Genomic DNA, 18,132 nt, shown 5'->3' with positions numbered 1-18,132 from the left:
CAAGTTCTTACATACCCATAAAGATGTCAACAGTAGTCTTGAGTAACTCACCGTGTGTAAGTCTGTGGCTAGCTTCTCTATGGAGGGTTTGAGGTTGTCTACTGCTTTCAGCCCATCCTGAAAGAAACTAAAGAGAGAGACAAATCTACATCAGCCATTTTCCCCACGAGGTGAGCATTTAGTCAAATGCAAACTTTCAATGACTTCAGGACTTACTTGCACTGTGCATGGAAATATTTGATGAGATTCTGGAGTAGGTCCACCCCTTTCTTGATCTTGATCTCATTCACTTTAAGAAGATACTGCGAGATAGAATTTCACAATGTCAACAAACCCTCCACTACATCTCTGGACTCAATCTGGCAACCCAGGCCTGAGCTCCACCAATCTGACAACCCAGGCCTGAGCTCCACCACTTTCCTTACCCACCTCACACATCTGTAGCTGGAAGAACCTCCTCTCCTTCTCCATCTCCTCTGCTATCTCTGCCCCGCTGATCTCAGTGCGGATCATGCCGTGCTGCCGCGCATGCTCCTTCTTCTCCTTCTCGATCTTAGTGCTAAGACAGGAAGTTACATCATTCGGGGTCATTCCCATTCCCAAGTGTGGCATTCCCAACCACGCAAACTAACACAAGCGGACAGTACACCAAACAGGAAATATACAGAGAGAAGGGGGAGCTCGGGGGGACCATTCCATGCAACAGAGCATTCTTTTCCATAGCTTAGCCTATTCCCCAATAAAAAGATGCAGCATGTAGCTCCTCCCATAAAGAAGCTTAGTGAGACTCAAGTGACGCTGGTTTAACTTCAGGTTTGAGAGCAGACGGCCTCTCACTCATGCATTTTGTTATGGGTGTTAGGCCCTCATCACCGTGGTCCATCACTAAACCAACGTTAATGACTCATCCGTTTTTGGCACCTCTGCCTGCAGTCAGTCAACAGGTTGGATCATTTGGAAGCATCAAGATACAGACACAACAAGGCCATTCCAAACGAATCAGAACCAAGAAACAAAATGAAAAACAGATCGTATCAAAACAGACAGACAGAGAGGGGGGCATCAAGCTGATGGCAAAGTGGTGTGTGAATGCATGAGCCAGCGCTGTGGTCTGCTCCTGTAAGGCTGCGTAACCACAATGTTAATACAGCCGTAATGTACAAATTACCTCGACTAACCTGTACCCACACATTTCATACCGGTACCCCATGTATATAGCTTCATAATTGCTATTTTATTGTGTTACTTAAGTTTATTTAGTAAATATTTTAACACTATTTTATTAAAACTGCATTGTTGGTTAAGGGCTTGTAAAGTAAGTATTTCACGTTAAGGTACATGTGACAAATACAATTTGATTTGATTAGGGCTGTGATGATACAGGTATCACAATATTTTTCCCATGGCAAAAAAAAAATATTAAGCAGATCAAACTCTTTGGTACTTTAAAAACCTGCTGTGTAAAAAAGTCTGTCTATTTCAGTCTGATTAGCCTTCAGGCCCGTCAATCACCCGCTGATGCTAACCAATCAGGGTGCGTGGATGCACTCCAGGACCCCGCTTCCTCACCCTATACAGAACCAATCAGTCGATATAATCGACAACAATCATCAGAAATCAAACGACATGATTCAGACAGTGGGGCGCTGCCTGACTCACTAGTCGGTCAGAAGGTTATAATTAACGTTTCATATCATAATGTCCAAGTAAGCGGTAATGATCATTTTTATTGTGCTGTAACTGAAACTAGAAGATCTTCTGATGTCCTTTCCCTTCGTCAAAGGTACGTAATGGATTTTTAAAAGTGTTTTTACCCCTGGGATAGTCTGCTAAAATTTATTGAGTGCAATTCGATCTACAGTACATCTACACCCCGATATGAAACGTTGATTTGAACCTTCTGACCAACTAGTGGCGCCCCATTTTCTGATTCATGTCGCTTGATTTCTGATGATATCAGTCGATATAATCGACAACTTGGTTCTGTATAGGGTGGCATCCTACAGATCGAGTAGAGTGTCCTTACATGCCATTGGGAGAAGAAGTGCTGTGTCCATTGACAAACCAGAAGTATATAAACATCTTCAAATGAATGCAGCTGTGTCCGGTGTGTGTGTGTGTGTGTGTGTGTGTGTGGTAGTGAACAAGTTGCCGTAATGGGTCTCAAATCACATTCTAACCAGACAGCACTATAGAGGCAAGAACCAAACCAATCAGCATTAGGTATATAGCGGGTGAGGGCATATCCATCCAACCGCTCAGACGAGCTCCAGATAGATGTTTTTTCACATTCCTAGTTCTCGCTGGATTTCAAAGTTTTACGTAAAATATTGTTATAGTCCCTAAATGTTATTTTTTACATTTTATTTCACCTTTATTTAATCAGGTAAGCTAGTTGAGAACAAGTTCTTATTTACAACTGCAACTTGGCCAAGATAAAGCAAAGCAGTGCGATACAATCAACAACACAGAGTTACACATGGAATAAACAAGTGTACAGTCAATAACACAATAGAAAAAAAGAAAGCCCTATATACAGTGTGTGCAAATGGCGTGAGGAGGTAGGCAATAAATAGGCCATAGTAGCGAAGGAATTACAATTTAGCAGATTAACACTGGAGTGATAAATGAGCAGATGATGATGTGCAAGTAGAGATACTGGTGTGCAAAAGAGCAGAAAAGTAAATAAAATCAATATAGGGATGAGGTAGGTAGATTGGGTGGGCTATTTACAGATGGACTATGTACAGCTGCAGCTATCGGTTAGCTGCTCAGATAGCTGATGTGTAAAGTTAGTGAGGGAAATATAAGTCTCCAGCTTCAGCGATTTTTGCAATTCGTTTCAGTCACTGGCAGCAGAGAACTGGAAGGAAAAGCGGCCAAACGGTGTGTTGGCTTTGGGGATGACCAGTAAGATATATCTGCTGGAGTGCGTGCTACGGGTGAGTGTTGTTATCGTGACCAGTGAGCTGAGATAAGGTAGAGCTTTACCTAGCATAGACTTATAGATGACCTGGAGCCAGAGGGTCTGGAGACGAATATGTAGTGAGGGCCAGCCGACTAGAGCATACAGGCCGCAGTGGTGGGTGGTATAAGGGCTTTGGTAACAAAACGGATGGCACTGTGATAGACTGCATCCAGTTTGCTGAGTAGAGTATTGGAAACTATTTTGTAGATGACATCGCCGAAGTCGAGGATCGGTAGGATAGTCAGTTTTACTAGTGGTAAGTATGGCGGCGTGAGTGAAGGAGGCTTTGTTGCAAAATAGAAAGCCGATTCTAGATTTGATTTTGGATTGGAGATGTGAGTCTGGAAGGAGAGTTTACAGTCTAGCCAGACACCTAGGTATTTGTAGTTGTCCACATATTCTAGGTTAGAACCGTCCAGGGTAGTGGTGCTAGTAGGGAGGACGGGTGCGGGCAGTGAACGGTTGAAAAGCATGCATTTGGTTTTACTAGCATTTAAGAGCAGTTGGAGGCCACGGAAGGAGTATTGTATGGCATTGAAGCTCGTTTTGGAGGTTAGTTAACAGAGTGCCCAAAGAAGGGCCAGATGTATACAGAATGGTGTCGTCTGTGTAGAAGTGGATCAGGGAATCACCCGCGGCAAGAGCGGTATCATTGATATATACAGAGAAAAGAGTCAGCCCGAGAATTGAACCCTGTGGTACCCCCATGGAGACTGCCAGAGGTCCGGACAACATGCCCTCCGATTTGACACACTGAACTCTGTCTGCGAAGTAGCTGGTGAACCAGGCGGGGAAGTCATTTGAGAAACCAAGGCTATTGAGTCTGCCGATAAGAATACGGTGATTGACAGAGTTGAAAGCCTTGGCCAGGTCGATGAAGATGGCTGCACAGTACTGTTTTTTTAATCAATGGCGGCTATATTGTTTAGTACCTTGAGTGTTAATCTAACATCTACTGCTGTTCCAAAATACCTTAATCACGCAGTTACTCCTTCAGCATTGTGACTCGTGATGCCACACCAATTTGATTAATAAAGGCACTTAAAGAAGTCACTGTTCCTGATGCTGCTCCACAAACATGTATCTGCCTCAGACAAAGTCATCTGGGTTGTAATTCAGTCATTTTGTGTGGCTTCCTTTTTTGATCAAAAACTGTCATACGGAAACACTTCAAGATGAGACTTCTTTCACTAATAAAACCTCTACAGAGCTAACACATTAATAGAGAAACAGCCACATGTAGCGCAGTCGCCACAAGAGCCATGAAAGATGGTTGACACAGAGATAGTAGATCAACTGGAACTCAAACTGTAGGGACAACAGCAGTGTGCTCACAAACCAGTTTAACCATGTACACTTGTACCCGTATACAGGTTGAAAATGACAGATTTGGGCAGTGATAAACGACTAAATTGGAAACCAGTGGCTGTACAGTAACATGCTCTATATGAAGTTACAACTCTGGCTCTGCGCGTCCCAGCGCTGCATAGGTTTTGACTGACAGACATTCTGCGCGAGAAGCAGCAGGACTTCCTTTCTATGCGCACCAAAATTATTATCTGTTTCCCTGAATTGCATTGTGAAAGCCTAACATTAATATCGTATTTTATAATTTAGCTAGACATGTTGGAAATAGAACAGGCTTTCAAATGATGCTTTCTCTAATTCACAAAAGGCACAGCTAGGAGAGCTAAAAAAAACACCTTATAGTTGACTCTTCTTTGAATCAAAAAAGTGCATTGAAATTACTTAGGAACTTTGCACACTTTGGAGAGTTGTGTGGCAACTTGGAGACATCAGGTAGTCCCTCGCACTCAAACCCTTGTAATTGTTTGTCTTATGTTGCACCTTCCCCACATTTTACAGGAGTAGTCTTATCATGTTACTGAACGTATCCAGAGTATTTTCTGATTTTGTTATCAACAATGTAATTAGCGGTTGTGTCCTCACCTTTGGTCTAATAATTTTCCCATAATCTTGAAACTGTTCCGTTTCAATTGCTACCATGGTTATGCACATGTTTTTGATTTGCCTTCTGTAAGAGACATTTAAATTTACCCCATCCTTATAGCACAATTCCCATGGGGGTAAAGGGTTAAGGCAGTTGGGGCCAGAGCAGAGTTCGAGGCAAAGAGTCTCATCGCTTGTGTCTGTGAACTATGAAAGGCGTTATAAATCGCCGACGAAGAGATTAGAGAGATTATGGAGATGTGAGAACCGATCGGATTGTGATCAGCAAACCTCAAAGAACATCAGAGCAGATGGGACAACGATGTTCTCGATCAAGCATAGTACTGCCCTCCATTGACAGCAGACTAGCAGAGAGGGGAGGGGGCATCAATGGAGGAATATAAAACAGGGTCAAAGACATGGCATCCGGTTGAACTTTGAACTTGGTACAAAGTCAGTACTGTCTCGTCATCAGACTGGTGTTGGAGAAGAACATGTATTACCCTTTCAGTACAGAATGTCCTTTGCAGCTTGGAAAATATATCAGAGTGCTATAAAATGTCATATACCGCTGGCATGCAAAATCACAATGACGTCAGTGTGGATAGAAGGGTGTACAGAAGGGATGATTTGTTATTGAGGGTGTATTCATTAATTGACGACCACAAGGTGAGGTTGGTTGGGAAATGGTGATTATTACAAGCACAGACAAGGTACAACACAAATATCACATTGCATCTCATTCAACATATTGCCTATGCATTTGATGATCAAATTGGACTACACCGATGACAATTACTTTATACGGTCAAACGCAAACTATTATGGTAGCTCCAATATCTAAAAGGTTATCAAAATGCTTGAACAGATTGCTTCAGTATGGCCATAGTACAAACTAATGGACCAAAAGACTATGGAATGACCATCTGATTGTCTTTCTACTCTACGTTAATAATGTGAATGGGCCAGAACCTAATTTCATATTGCTGCTAGTAAAATATTAAAATCCTTACACTTTCGTTTCGTAGTCTTTCCAGGCCTTATCAAAGGGCTTTTTCAGGTCCTGTAAAGAAAAAAGCAGAAAAAAACAGGTGTCAACATCTGAACTTAAATTCAGAAACAGAATGTAGTCTAATGATGATCAGATGAAGCAGATGCTAAACTACAGGACTGTTTTGCTAGCACAGACTAGAATATGTTCCGGGATTCTTCCAATGTCTGTGAGGAGTACACCACATCAGTCACTGGCTGCATCAATAAGTGCATCGATGACGTCGTCCCCAGTGACTGTACGTACATACCCCAACCAGAAGCCATGGATTACAGGCAACATCCGCACTGAGCTAAAGGGTAGAGCTGCCGCTTTCAAGGAGCGGGACTCTAACCTGGAAGATTATAAGAAATCCGGCTATGCCCTCCGACGAACCATCAAACAGGCAAAGTGTCAATACAGAAATAGGGTTGCAAAGAGTCGGACACTTTCCAGTAAATTTCCGTAAACTTTCCCTGGGAAGTTTTGCTTAAATTCATCAATAAAGTTAGCTTATAAACAGTGTGTTACGTCTGTCTTCGGAATGAGAACATAGCGCAGGGGGAGAGGGGGAGAGGAGAGGGGGAGAGGAAAATGGAAAGTGTACATCTTACTTTATTTTAGATGAACACCCAAAACCAACAAAAGATCACCGAACATACAGTTCTACAGCGCTATACAGCAACTGTGCAAAAAACAAACAAACAGGATCCCACAAACTCAGGTGGAAAACAGGCTGCCTAAGTATGCTTCCCAATCAGAGACAACGATAGACAGCTGCCTCTGATTGGGAACCATACCTGGCCAACAAAGAAATAGAAAACTAGAACGCCCACCCAAATCACACCCTGACCCAACCAAATAGAGAAATAAACAGGCTCTCTAAGGTCAGGGTGTGACACAGTGAACCTTTTTTTGTGGGACACACATAAGGCAATTATAGGTCTTGTGGCATATTTTGGTTAAACTATCCACAATTCAATGGAATTGCAACCCTCTGCATGCACAGTGCATTCTTCCATCGCATGTGCAGCTGATTCTCAATATCTTGCACACTAATGAGATGCTATTGAGCCCACACTGCTACACTGTCTGAGCCAAGGACTACATGCTTTCTGGTAAGTTTTGATTACAATACTGGGTGGGGTGAATATATTTTATATGACATACATGATTTTTGGTTAACTAGTAAATAATAGCCTACTGCAAAGTGTGTTTAAATCATTTCTAACTTGTTAACAATTTCTGCTAGTTAGTTTTTGCTACCATGTCTGTTTTAGCTTGCTGGAGCCTGCTTTCATGAGGAATGTTAATGCATACATTTCTATACATGTTTCATTTAAAAACATTTATCTTGCAAGGAGGAATTGTGTTTTTTTTTTTTACTCTTTTTTTTCTAATCCTTACAGGAAAATGCCACAGGCACTATCTGATGCGTGGAGACATTTCACTGCAGCTAATGTAGAAGGAAAAGCTGTGTACAATTGCAAATGCTGTGCCAAATCATATGTGAAGAATGCAACAAAGACACAGAATCATCTGGTCAAGTGTATAAAGTTCCCTCAGCGTTCACAACAAGAAACCTCTGACAAAAAGTCCCTTTATTTCTATTTGAGGTAAAAGTGATGAATCAGATACCTTATCGATAGCAACAGCTCATGGTCCTCCTGGAATCAGAAGTTTTTTTGACTCAATGGAGGTATGTAGTCAGTGAAATGCTGATGAATTTCTTGCTCGAGCTGTGTATGCAACTGGTATACCTCTGATGCTCACAGGCAACGTGTATTGGAAGAGATTTATGAATGTTCTTCGCCCAGCATACACCCCTCCAACCAGACATGCTTTATCTACTAATTTGCTGGAAGCAGAGTTCAACAGAGTTCAAGTGAAGGTCAAGCAAATCATAGAGAAAAGACTGTATTGCAATCATCTCTGATGGGTGGTCGAATGTTCGTGGGCAAGGAAAAATGTACTACAGAAGTTCCACCCCTCAACCAATATTCTACAAGAGCAAAGACACAAGGGACAACAGACACACCAGTCTCTACATCGCAGATGAGCTGAAGGTAGTCATCAATGACCTTAGACCACAGAAGGTATTTGCACTGGTGAGAGACAATTGTGCAAACAAGAAGGCTGCTTGGTCTAAAGTGGAGGAGTCCTACCCTCATATCACACCCATTGGCTGTGCTGTTCATGCATTGAATCTGCTCCTCAAGGACATCATGGCACTGAAAACAATGGATACACTCTACAAGAGAGCCAAGGAAATGGTTAGGTATGTGTAGGGTCATCAAGTTATAGCAGCAATCTACCTCACCATGTCACGCCCTGACCCTAGAGAGCATTTGAATGTCTCCATTTGGTTTGGTCAGGGTGTGCATTCGGCTTTTTTTCTATGCTTTTTTTTTTCTATGATGTTTTGGCCGGGTATTGTTCTCAATCAGGGAGAGCTATCTATCATTGTCTCTGATTGGGAACCATACTTAGGTAGCCCTTTTCCCTCCTTTCTGTGTGGGAAGTTGTCTTTGTTTGTGGGCACTAAAGCCTTTAGCTTCAAGGTTTTTTGGATTGTTTATTGTTTTTGTCGGAGTCATATAAAAAAGTAATATGTACGCTCACCACGCTGCACCTTGGTCCTCTTCATTCAACGAGCGTGACACACCAAGCAAAGTGAGAAGAATAAGAGCACCACATTGAAGCTGCCCAGCAGCACTCGTTGGGGTGGTGTTGTCACGTTTGACAGTCTTCTGGAGGGGAAGAAGTCTCTCCAAGAAATGGCCACATCACAGTCTGCCGATATAGACAGCCTCATCAAGAGGATCCTCCTGGATGATGTATTTTGAGAGAGCGAGTGGTAAGCAGCCTGAAACTCCTAAACCTACAGCAGTAGCCATTGCATGGATTGAGGGAGACGATGCCATCCTGTCTGATGTTTAGACTCTGCTTGCAGATGTAAGAGAAGAAATTCGTACTGCCCTGCCCACGTCACTGTTGCTCCAAGCAGAGGATACTGCAGTTCTGAAATACATCAAAAAGCGTGAAGACTTCTGCCTGAAGCAAATACACGCCGCAGTGCACATGTTGGACCCCAATAATCTTGGCAAGAGCATCCTGCCTGGTGCAGAGATCAAGACCTATGGTGTCATCACTACTGTGTCTCGCCACCTTGGCCTGGATGAGGGCAGGGTTCTTGGCAGTCTGGCGAAGTACACTTCCAATCAAGGGCTTTGGGATGGAGATGCAATATGGCATCCGTGCCAACATATCTCATCAGCCACCTGGAGGAAGGGACTTTGTGGATCTGAGGCTCTTTCCCCTGTTGCCTCCATCATCCTCCAAATCTCACCAACATCAGCCGCCTCAGAACGCAACTGGTCCTTGTTTGGGAACACACACACCAAAGCACACAACAGGCTGACCAATAGAAGGGTGTCATGTCCTGACCCCAGAAAGCCTTTATTTTCTATGGTGGAGTAGGTCAGGGTGTGACTGGGGGGTGTTCTAGTTTATTATTTCTATGTGTAATCTAGTTTCTGTATTTCTATGTTGGCCTGGTATGGTTCCCAATCAGAGGCAGCTGTCTATCGTTGTCTCTGATTGGGGATCATATTTAGGTAGCCTTTTCCCACCTGTTGTTTGTGGGATCTTGTTTTTGTATTGTTGCTTTTGAGCCCTACAAGGCTGTATGTTCTTTTGTTTGTTTCTCTTTATTGTTTTTGTTGCTGGTTCACATTCTAATAAATGATGATGAACCCAAATCACGCTGCGCCTTGGTTTACCCCTTTCGACGAGCGTTACTGTAGATCCCACCACAAACAGACCAAGCAGCGTGGCCAGGAGGAGAAGACATTCTGGACTTGGGAGGAGATAATGGCAGGAGACGAAAGCCCTCCATGGAAGCAGATGCAGGAGGATCAACGGCGACTCCGAAGTTCACGACCACGATGGAAGCCGGAGAGGCAGCCCCCCAAATTTTCTTTGGGGGTGGCACACGGGTTGGTCGGCAAAGCCGAGGGGCGATGCCGAGGGGTGAATCTGAGAGCGAAGAGGAATATTGGGATAGACTGAGCGAGGAGTATTGTGAGTTAGTTGAGGGGAGTGATGAGGTAGAGTGGATGTTTTGGTGTCTGGAGCAAGACGGTCGCCGTGAGGAGCGTGGGACCAGCCAGTAAGAGTTTCACTGTAAGATCAACAACACCTGTTGTATTTGGCGCACGTGACAAATACAATTTGATTTGATCGATGAATCAGATCTATATACCAGGATTTGTACACACAACTCCACCCACAACTGTAACATATCTGAAATATCATATTTACATAAGTATTCAGACCCTTTATTCAGTATTTTGTTGAAGCACCTTTGGCAGCGATTACAGCCTCGAGTCTTCTTGGGTATGACGATACAGGCTTGGCACGCCTGTATTTGAGGAGTTTCTCCCATTCTTCTGTGCAGATCCTCTCAAGCTCTGTCAGGTTGGATGGGTAGCGTCGCTGCACAGCTATTTTCAGGTCTCTCCAGAGATGTTCGATCGGGCTAAAGTCCAGGCTCTGACTGGACCACTCGAGGCCACTGAGAGAATTACATTTACATTTAAGTCATTTAGCAGACGCTCCTGAAGCCACTCCTGCGATGTCTGTATTATCCATATTAAAGCTTTGGAAGACCTGTCCACATTTACTTTTTCTTCACATTATAAGCACAGCAATGTGGGGAAAATACCATTAACAAAAGTGACCACAAATGAGCTCATGAGCTCATGAAGTGTTTGATTCAATTTGATTTTAATTTATGTCAGAGGGATTAGAGGGACAATAGAGTGCTGAGTACCAGGCAGTTATCAAGTTTGGTAGGCTACTAATGACCATCAGCAGCATCAGAGCTTGGAGAAGCCTAAATACCGTTACTAAACAGTCAGGTGGAATTTGACTGCCTTCATGACTTGTGACCGCCGGTGTGCCAGTAATACGGTCACCGCAACAGTCCTACTCATGATGAAATGTTTTAACATTTCTCTTAACAACAATCCTTGGAGGTTTCTTTGGTACCTTGGTGTTCATGGCTATGGTGACAATATTATAGTCTGTCCAGGCCACTGGCATTGATCTGGCTTTTAAGCATTGCCATGGTATATTGCATCTCTGTTACGATCTGTGGCCTGCTCAAACCAAGTGCATAAGTAATCCAGATAGGACACCTTAGAGCTAGGAGGTCGAAACACACATCCTACCAATATGGGTGCCTGGTGAAGCAGATGTACTTGAGCCCATAGTGCCTCTATTTGACATATATTGTCATCCCTCCTCTTAAAGGGTATATGATTCTGAATGTACAGTGCTACACCCCCACCATACCTATTCCTGTCCCTTCCAAGTAGACTATATCCATTAATGTTAATTTGCCCATCATTAACAGATGCATCCAAATGGGTTTCGGTCAAAGCAAAAATATGAATATTATTTATGTTGACCAAGTTAAAAACCTGTATGTAAAAAAAATAAAGTATTTTGTTAGGAAGGCTATACGCAGCCCTTTCCTGGTCAAGTGAAGATTGATAGAGCATGTGTTTGTTATACTGTAGTTGAAGTTGTCATGACACACTACAACACACAAACTCAGATTTGAACATGGGATTGAAATAGCCAGGGAGTTACTCTAGAGTCTTTTTAGTTTTCGCCTAAAATGACATACCCAAATCTAACTGCCTGTAGCTCAGGACCTGAAGCAATGATATGCATATTCTTGATACCATTTGAAAGGAAACAATTTGAAGTTTGTGGAAATGTGAAATTAATGTAGGAGAACATAACACATAGGATCTGGTAAAAGATCATTACATTTTTTTTTTTTAAGCGTTTAATTTTTTGGTTTTGTTCCATCATCTTTGAAATGCAAGAGAAAGGCCATAATATTGCAGTTTAGGCACATTTTAGATTTAGCAGTGTGTGTGTTTCAGATTGATGCAGTGAAGCATTGCAATACTGCACCGTATTTTGTATCAAGTCTGCCCAAATGTGCCGAATTGGTCAAGTGATACATTTTAAAGTACATAACTATAGAGAATGGTAATACAATATGGTATGATATGGTAATACAACATTTAAATGTACATACTCCCAGGAATGTCATACATGATGGTGGATCACTAGCTTATACACTAACTTTCACACATCTAGATGGCCAGGCGGGGAGGGTGTGGAGACAGCTGTGGTTCAAGCTGTAGAACCCAGTTCCTACATTTCAATATCATTTTTTATTTTTTTTATCAAACAAATCTATGCTACGAGAGTCCCAATACAGTTGCCTGTTCATGTAAAGTTTATCCATCACCAAGGACTCGTTGGTTCAGGCAACACTTTTCTTTCATGATGGGACACTGATTAATTCTCCTTTCATTGAGCTCCATGGGGAAGTGATCATTCACTCCAAAATCAGTGTTTCTGCCCCTGCGCTTCGCCATTTCCTTTTGCTTAAAATGTTCAAAACATGCAATAACAGCCCGTGGCCTATTCCCAGAGGCCTTACCCATTCTATGGACTCTGGAGAAAGGGACATTACGCACAACATCTGTGGGCACAATATAAAGTCTCAGACAGTGTCCTTACAGCCTCTGCTGTTGTCATTCTCCGGTATCCCTGAAAAGATGATTGTCCCGCATTGATCGACACTGTACATCAAGCACGGTTCTTTAAGTTGTTTGTTCTCCCTTTGCACCACCTCCACCTTGCTATGAATAGAGTCTACAGTACCTTTCAGAGCCGTGTTCTCTTTTCTTAGATCATCAATCTGACATTGGCTGAATTTTAGACTGGCACATAATGCATTGTTGTCCTCTCGTAGTATATTCAAGACATCAAGTTTGGCAAGCCTTTCATTGATGGATTTCAACAAGTCAACATCCATATCCGTGGATATCCGTGGATCCATATCCGTGGAGGTCCTAGGCTGGCGTGGTTACACGTGGTCTCCGGTTGTGAGGCAGGTTGGATGTACTGCCACATTCTCCAAAACAACGTTGGAGGCAACTTATGGTAGAGAAATTAACATTAAATTATTTGGTAACACCTGTGGTGGACATTACTGCAGTCAGCATGCCTATTGCACACTCCCTCAAAACTTGAGACATCTGTGGGATAGTGTTGTGACAAAACTGCACTTTTTAGAGTGGCCTTTTATTGTCCCCCAGCACAAGGTGCACCTGTGTGATGATCATTCTGTTTAATCAGCTTCTTGATATGCCACACGTGTCAGGTGGATGGACTATCTTGGAAAATAGTGAAATGCTCACTAACATGGATGTAAACAAATTTGTGCACAACATTTGAGAAAAATAAGCTTTTTGTGCGTATGGAACATTTCTGGGATCTTTTATTTCAGCTCATCAAACATGGGACCAACACTTTACATGTTACGTTTATATTTTAGTTCAGTATATTTCAGACTGACATGTCTTCATTCCATTTTCTGTGTGTGTATTGTTATTGTATTGTTAGACATTGCTGCACTGTGGGAGCTAGAATCATAAGCATTTTGCTGCACCAGTGATAACACCTGCAAAACGGTGTACGCGACCAATAAACTTAACACTGTTTCAGTGGCTGCACCACTGAACAGCTAAACAGATTTCCCATCGTAATACGGTAGCGTTCATCAGCTGTTCGATCAAATGCTAGATTATGCAACCCTTTTCCAGTCTGCACCAATGAATAAACAGTGATTAGGGACAAACAAAAACAGACATTAACGGGTGAAATTGCCTGTGTAATTTTCTCTCCATACACTGCAGCGGTGGCCGTAATTGCTGCTTCTGAGGCCGATGAAAATACTGTTAACATGATGAGATGGATTAACTGATTGTACTGCTAATTTGTTTCTTTATTGTGGATTTTCTGACTGCATCCTGATCACTAACTTCAGAGAGCACTGGTTGCTACAGTATCATGATTTTCTAAATGTTATTGCTCATTTCTGCTGAAGCCTTAAAATGTAACAGTGTTTTCAAATCAAATCATTATTTCAGTGGCCGCCATAAAAGCATTTTTATAATGTCAATTAACTGGAAGGTGGTGGTATAAAATGTGACGCATCCTGGAACAAAAGCTCATCTTTCTAAAGCTTTGTTACAATAAATGTACTACCGCATTATTACAATCAATCTGGAGCTATTTTGCTGTCATATTAAACATATTGCCTGAATCTCATTTTTACAGTTCTAGGATGCATCCCAAATGGTACCACCTGGTTTAATTTATTCTAGACTTCTACACTACTGTCCTTGTCTTAGTGAACATGGTCAATAGCCACCGGTGGGTGGCCTCTAAGGCTTCAAATGTTAAGTGTACTTTCCAGTGCTTCAGAATGGAATGTGTCCACTGTTGAGGAGGTGCAGTAGTGGTAGGCCTACATGCCTGTCCAGTGAATTGGAATGTGACCTGTAAGGGCCTTTTCAAGACCTCAAAACCTAAACATAAAAATGACAGATTTCAACTTCAACCTGTTCTTGCTGCGGTCAAGAGCACCTGTTAAAAACCCATGATTTATGATGCGACCACTCCCTAATCTGTTCTTGGTGTGGAATAAAGGTGAGATCATTCCTTTGGCAGAGGTGCTAGGAGCTAAAAGGCTCAGCGATCATTCCTTTGGCAGAGGTGCTAGGAGCTAAAAGGCTCAGTGATCATTCCGTGTGGGCGGGTGGGTTTCACAATTCACTGGCCCACTATGGGGGGGCATCATCTGGGCTCACATCAGTCGGGACTCAGGATCTACCCACTACTTGCTTGCGTGTGTGTGTGTTCATAGATACAAAGGATCAGAACGTTTAGCATTGGAAGGGATGACGTCATCCCAGTGTCCAGTCCAGTCCGTAAATCCCCATGGCTCTGGTGCTTGGTGGCCTCAGCACTTTCCACCAGTCTGTTTATGTTCAGTGTTTGGAGTTGGAAGGTGGGTTAGGTGGAGCTGTGGGCCCCAGTCAGCAACAATAACCTTTCCACCAAGTAAGAGGGCATTAGCCAGCACTTTGCCACAGACAGACAGGGAGTGTATGCTGTGTCATCATTAGTTGTGCCCTATTCCAGTTTGGACTAAGGAGATTTCAGTAGAACTTCACATACAGTGTATGACGTTCCAACTGAAGTACTTAACCAATATGAATCTTGGCTTACTTTAAGCTTTCTAGGCCTGTCTTTGACTCAGTAGAAGCAGACTGGACCCAGGCTAGTGTAGCCAGAAACACTGTAACCTTGAACACACACCCACACATATGCATGCAGGCACATAAGCCTACACACACGCACGCAGGCAGGTAGGCATGCACGCATACACACATGAATGCATATACGCAAACACACACACTGAGTTCACAGTGCCGCAGGTCAGGAGTGTATGAGTCATTCACCGTCCATACGGAAGTAACATCAAAATTCCAAAGTGAAAGGAAACGGAAAACGCAGGGGTCCTAACCTCATAACTCCACAGAGCAGCATGTCAAATCCTCAACATCCTTTCCCTGTTGAGGTGGGAACAGCAGGAAGAAGAGATGAGTGGAGCGTAAAAAAGCCTCAAATGAGTGTTGAACTAAATGGTTATGGTGTGAAAGCCCTGTAATCTCAGCTCAATTACTGTCCGTCTCCCATGGGAACGGCTAAGTACCATCCCAGACCGCAGTCACTGAAAATATACGAGCCAATGTCAAGCTAACGTTGTTGACTCTACAAAGTGCTTTAACCGTCTCTACAAAGTGCTTTAACTCAACCCCCAGCCATACTTACACAATGCATTTACTGAACAGTATTCATGTCTGTGACATACTCACAATGAACATAAGACTATTGAATCTGACGTGGTCTTCTCTTGATGATATCCAGGTGATTTGGGAAATATAGCAATACGATCATGGGAGCAGGAAGGACAGGAGAGTCTGTTTTATGTTTGAGTCAGACTAGATGAAACCCTAATTAGAGCGTTGTGTCTGGGATGGAGGGTCTCTCTCTCTCACTCCCTACCCAACACTACTCAGGCTGGTCTAGATGCCTTCCTCCTGCTCTCCACAGGTACTTCCCCTGGGAGAGGAAAATAGGAATAATGATGAGGAAGTGAGGGGGGATAGCGAACGGTACACATTGCAAGCTGGGATGGAAAGTCTTCAATTTGTCACTTTCTGTCTCTCACTCACACAAACATACTTTCTCTCGCTCTCCCCTCCCTCCCTCAGTGGTAATGGATAGACAGGATAAATGAGTCAGAGCAGAGCACTATGACTAGCACCTCATTAGCCCCATGTCAAGAGTGTAAGGAGAGTCCCCAGTCACCATGTCAAGAGTGTAAGGAGAGTCACCAGTCAACATGTTAAGAGTGTAAGGAGAGTCCCCAGTCAACATGTCAAGAGTGTAAGGAGAGTCCCCAGTCACCATGTCAAGAGTGTAAGGAGAGTCACCAGTCAACATGTTAAGAGTGTAAGGAGAGTCACCAGTCAACATGTTAAGAGTGTAAGGAGAGTCCCCAGTCAACATGTCAAGAGTGTAAGGAGAGTCCCCAGTCAACATGTTAAGAGTGTAAGGAGAGTCACCAGTCAACATGTTAAGAGTGTAAGGAGAGTCCCCAGTCACCATGTTAAGAGTGTAAGGAGAGTCCCCAGTCACCATGTCAAGAGTGTAAGGAGAGTCCCCAGTCACCATGTTAAGAGTGTAAGGAGAGTCCCCAGTCACCATGTTAAGAGTGTAAGGAGAGTCACCAGTCAACATGTTAAGAGTGTAAGGAGAGTCCCCAGTCACCATGTCAAGAGTGTAAGGAGAGTCACCAGTCAACATGTTAAGAGTGTAAGGAGAGTCACCAGTCAACATGTTAAGAGTGTAAGGAGAGTCCCCAGTCACCATGTCAAGAGTGTAAGGAGAGTCACCAGTCAACATGTTAAGAGTGTAAGGAGAGTCCCCAGTCAACATGTCAAGAGTGTAAGGAGAGTCCCCAGTCACCATGTTAAGAGTGTAAGGAGAGTCACCAGTCAACATGTTAAGAGTGTAAGGAGAGTCCCCAGTCACCATGTCAAGAGTGTAAGGAGAGTCACCAGTCAACATGTTAAGAGTGTAAGGAGAGTCACCAGTCAACATGTTAAGAGTGTAAGGAGAGTCCCCAGTCACCATGTCAAGAGTGTAAGGAGAGTCACCAGTCAACATGTTAAGAGTGTAAGGAGAGTCACCAGTCAACATGTTAAGAGTGTAAGGAGAGTCACCAGTGGGGTAGTGAGCAGATCTGCACCATTCTCCCTCTCTGTCAGTGTTCACAGTTCAGAGGCCTATGGCTTCACTCTCGGCAGACAAGAGAGGCTCTGTACACAAGTCTGATGTAGCCTGTCGATGCCAAAGTTACAACGGAGAGAGAGAGAAAGACAGAGGGAGAGGGCAAGGGACAGAAACAAGAGTGTCCTCCAAGAAAGCAAGAGTCCTTGGAGAATGTATGAGTGATGAGAAGCCATGGGGTAACTAGGGAGTACTGTAGCTAGCTAGTGACTAGCTAGTAGTCTTTCTTAGGAGAGCGAATGAAAGAGAGAGACAGAGAGAGACAGACAAAAAGAGAGAAAGATAGAGGGAACAGCCTCATTAGTGCTAGTACACATCAGACAGTGGCACTTGTGACCCACGTGGTTGTGGTGCAGAGGTCAGAGCAGAAAGTAATGAGTGCTGATGGGATTAGAGGCCTGGCAGACTGGAGGGTTGTCTGGGCTGGGCCTGGTAGACTGGAGGGGTGTCTGGGCTGGGCTGGGCCTGGTAGTGCTGGAGGGGTGTCTGGGCTGGGCCTGGTAGACTGGAGGGGTGTCTGGGCTGGGCCTGGTAGACTGGAGGGGTGTCTGGGCTGGGCCTGTTAGACTGGAGGGGTGTCTGGGCTGGGCTGGGCCTGGTAGACTGGAGGGGTGTCTGGGCTGGGCTGTCTGGGGCCGGCCTCCCATGGATATAGACAGGATTCTGACTGCATTCCTGCAGTATGCTGTCTGCCTCATCACACGCTGGCTGGCTAACTGGTTTGTCCTGGAGCTAGTAGAATGAGTGTGCTGGTCCCAGACTTGACACGTGTGATGGAGTGTAGTTAATGTGTTGGCTAGTGCAAGAGTGGTATGCTGTTTATAGTTTCCACCCCCAACCCACACACAGGAAATCATGGGGTCTGGGGTACCACTGTACCAGCAGG

At 43.7% G+C, this 18,132-nt stretch overlaps 1 protein-coding gene across 1 annotated transcript in view; it reads right to left on the bottom strand.

Annotated features, from left to right (window-relative positions):
- LOC127913592 (arf-GAP with SH3 domain, ANK repeat and PH domain-containing protein 2-like) overlaps nt 1-18,132 on the bottom strand; it is a 107,956-nt gene that overhangs the window by 37,432 nt on the left and 52,392 nt on the right. The window contains 4 exon segments of the mRNA XM_052485926.1: nt 52-127; nt 217-302; nt 430-559; nt 5,932-5,981. Coding sequence (XP_052341886.1) covers nt 52-127; nt 217-302; nt 430-559; nt 5,932-5,981 — 342 coding nt within the window.

The sequence above is a fragment of the Oncorhynchus keta genome, chromosome 29 (assembly GCF_023373465.1).
Source record: "Oncorhynchus keta strain PuntledgeMale-10-30-2019 chromosome 29, Oket_V2, whole genome shotgun sequence".
Classification (NCBI taxonomy): Eukaryota; Metazoa; Chordata; class Actinopteri; order Salmoniformes; family Salmonidae; genus Oncorhynchus; species Oncorhynchus keta.
The sequence above is the reverse complement of the archived record's forward strand: the minus strand, read 5'-3'. Positions and strand labels throughout refer to the sequence as shown.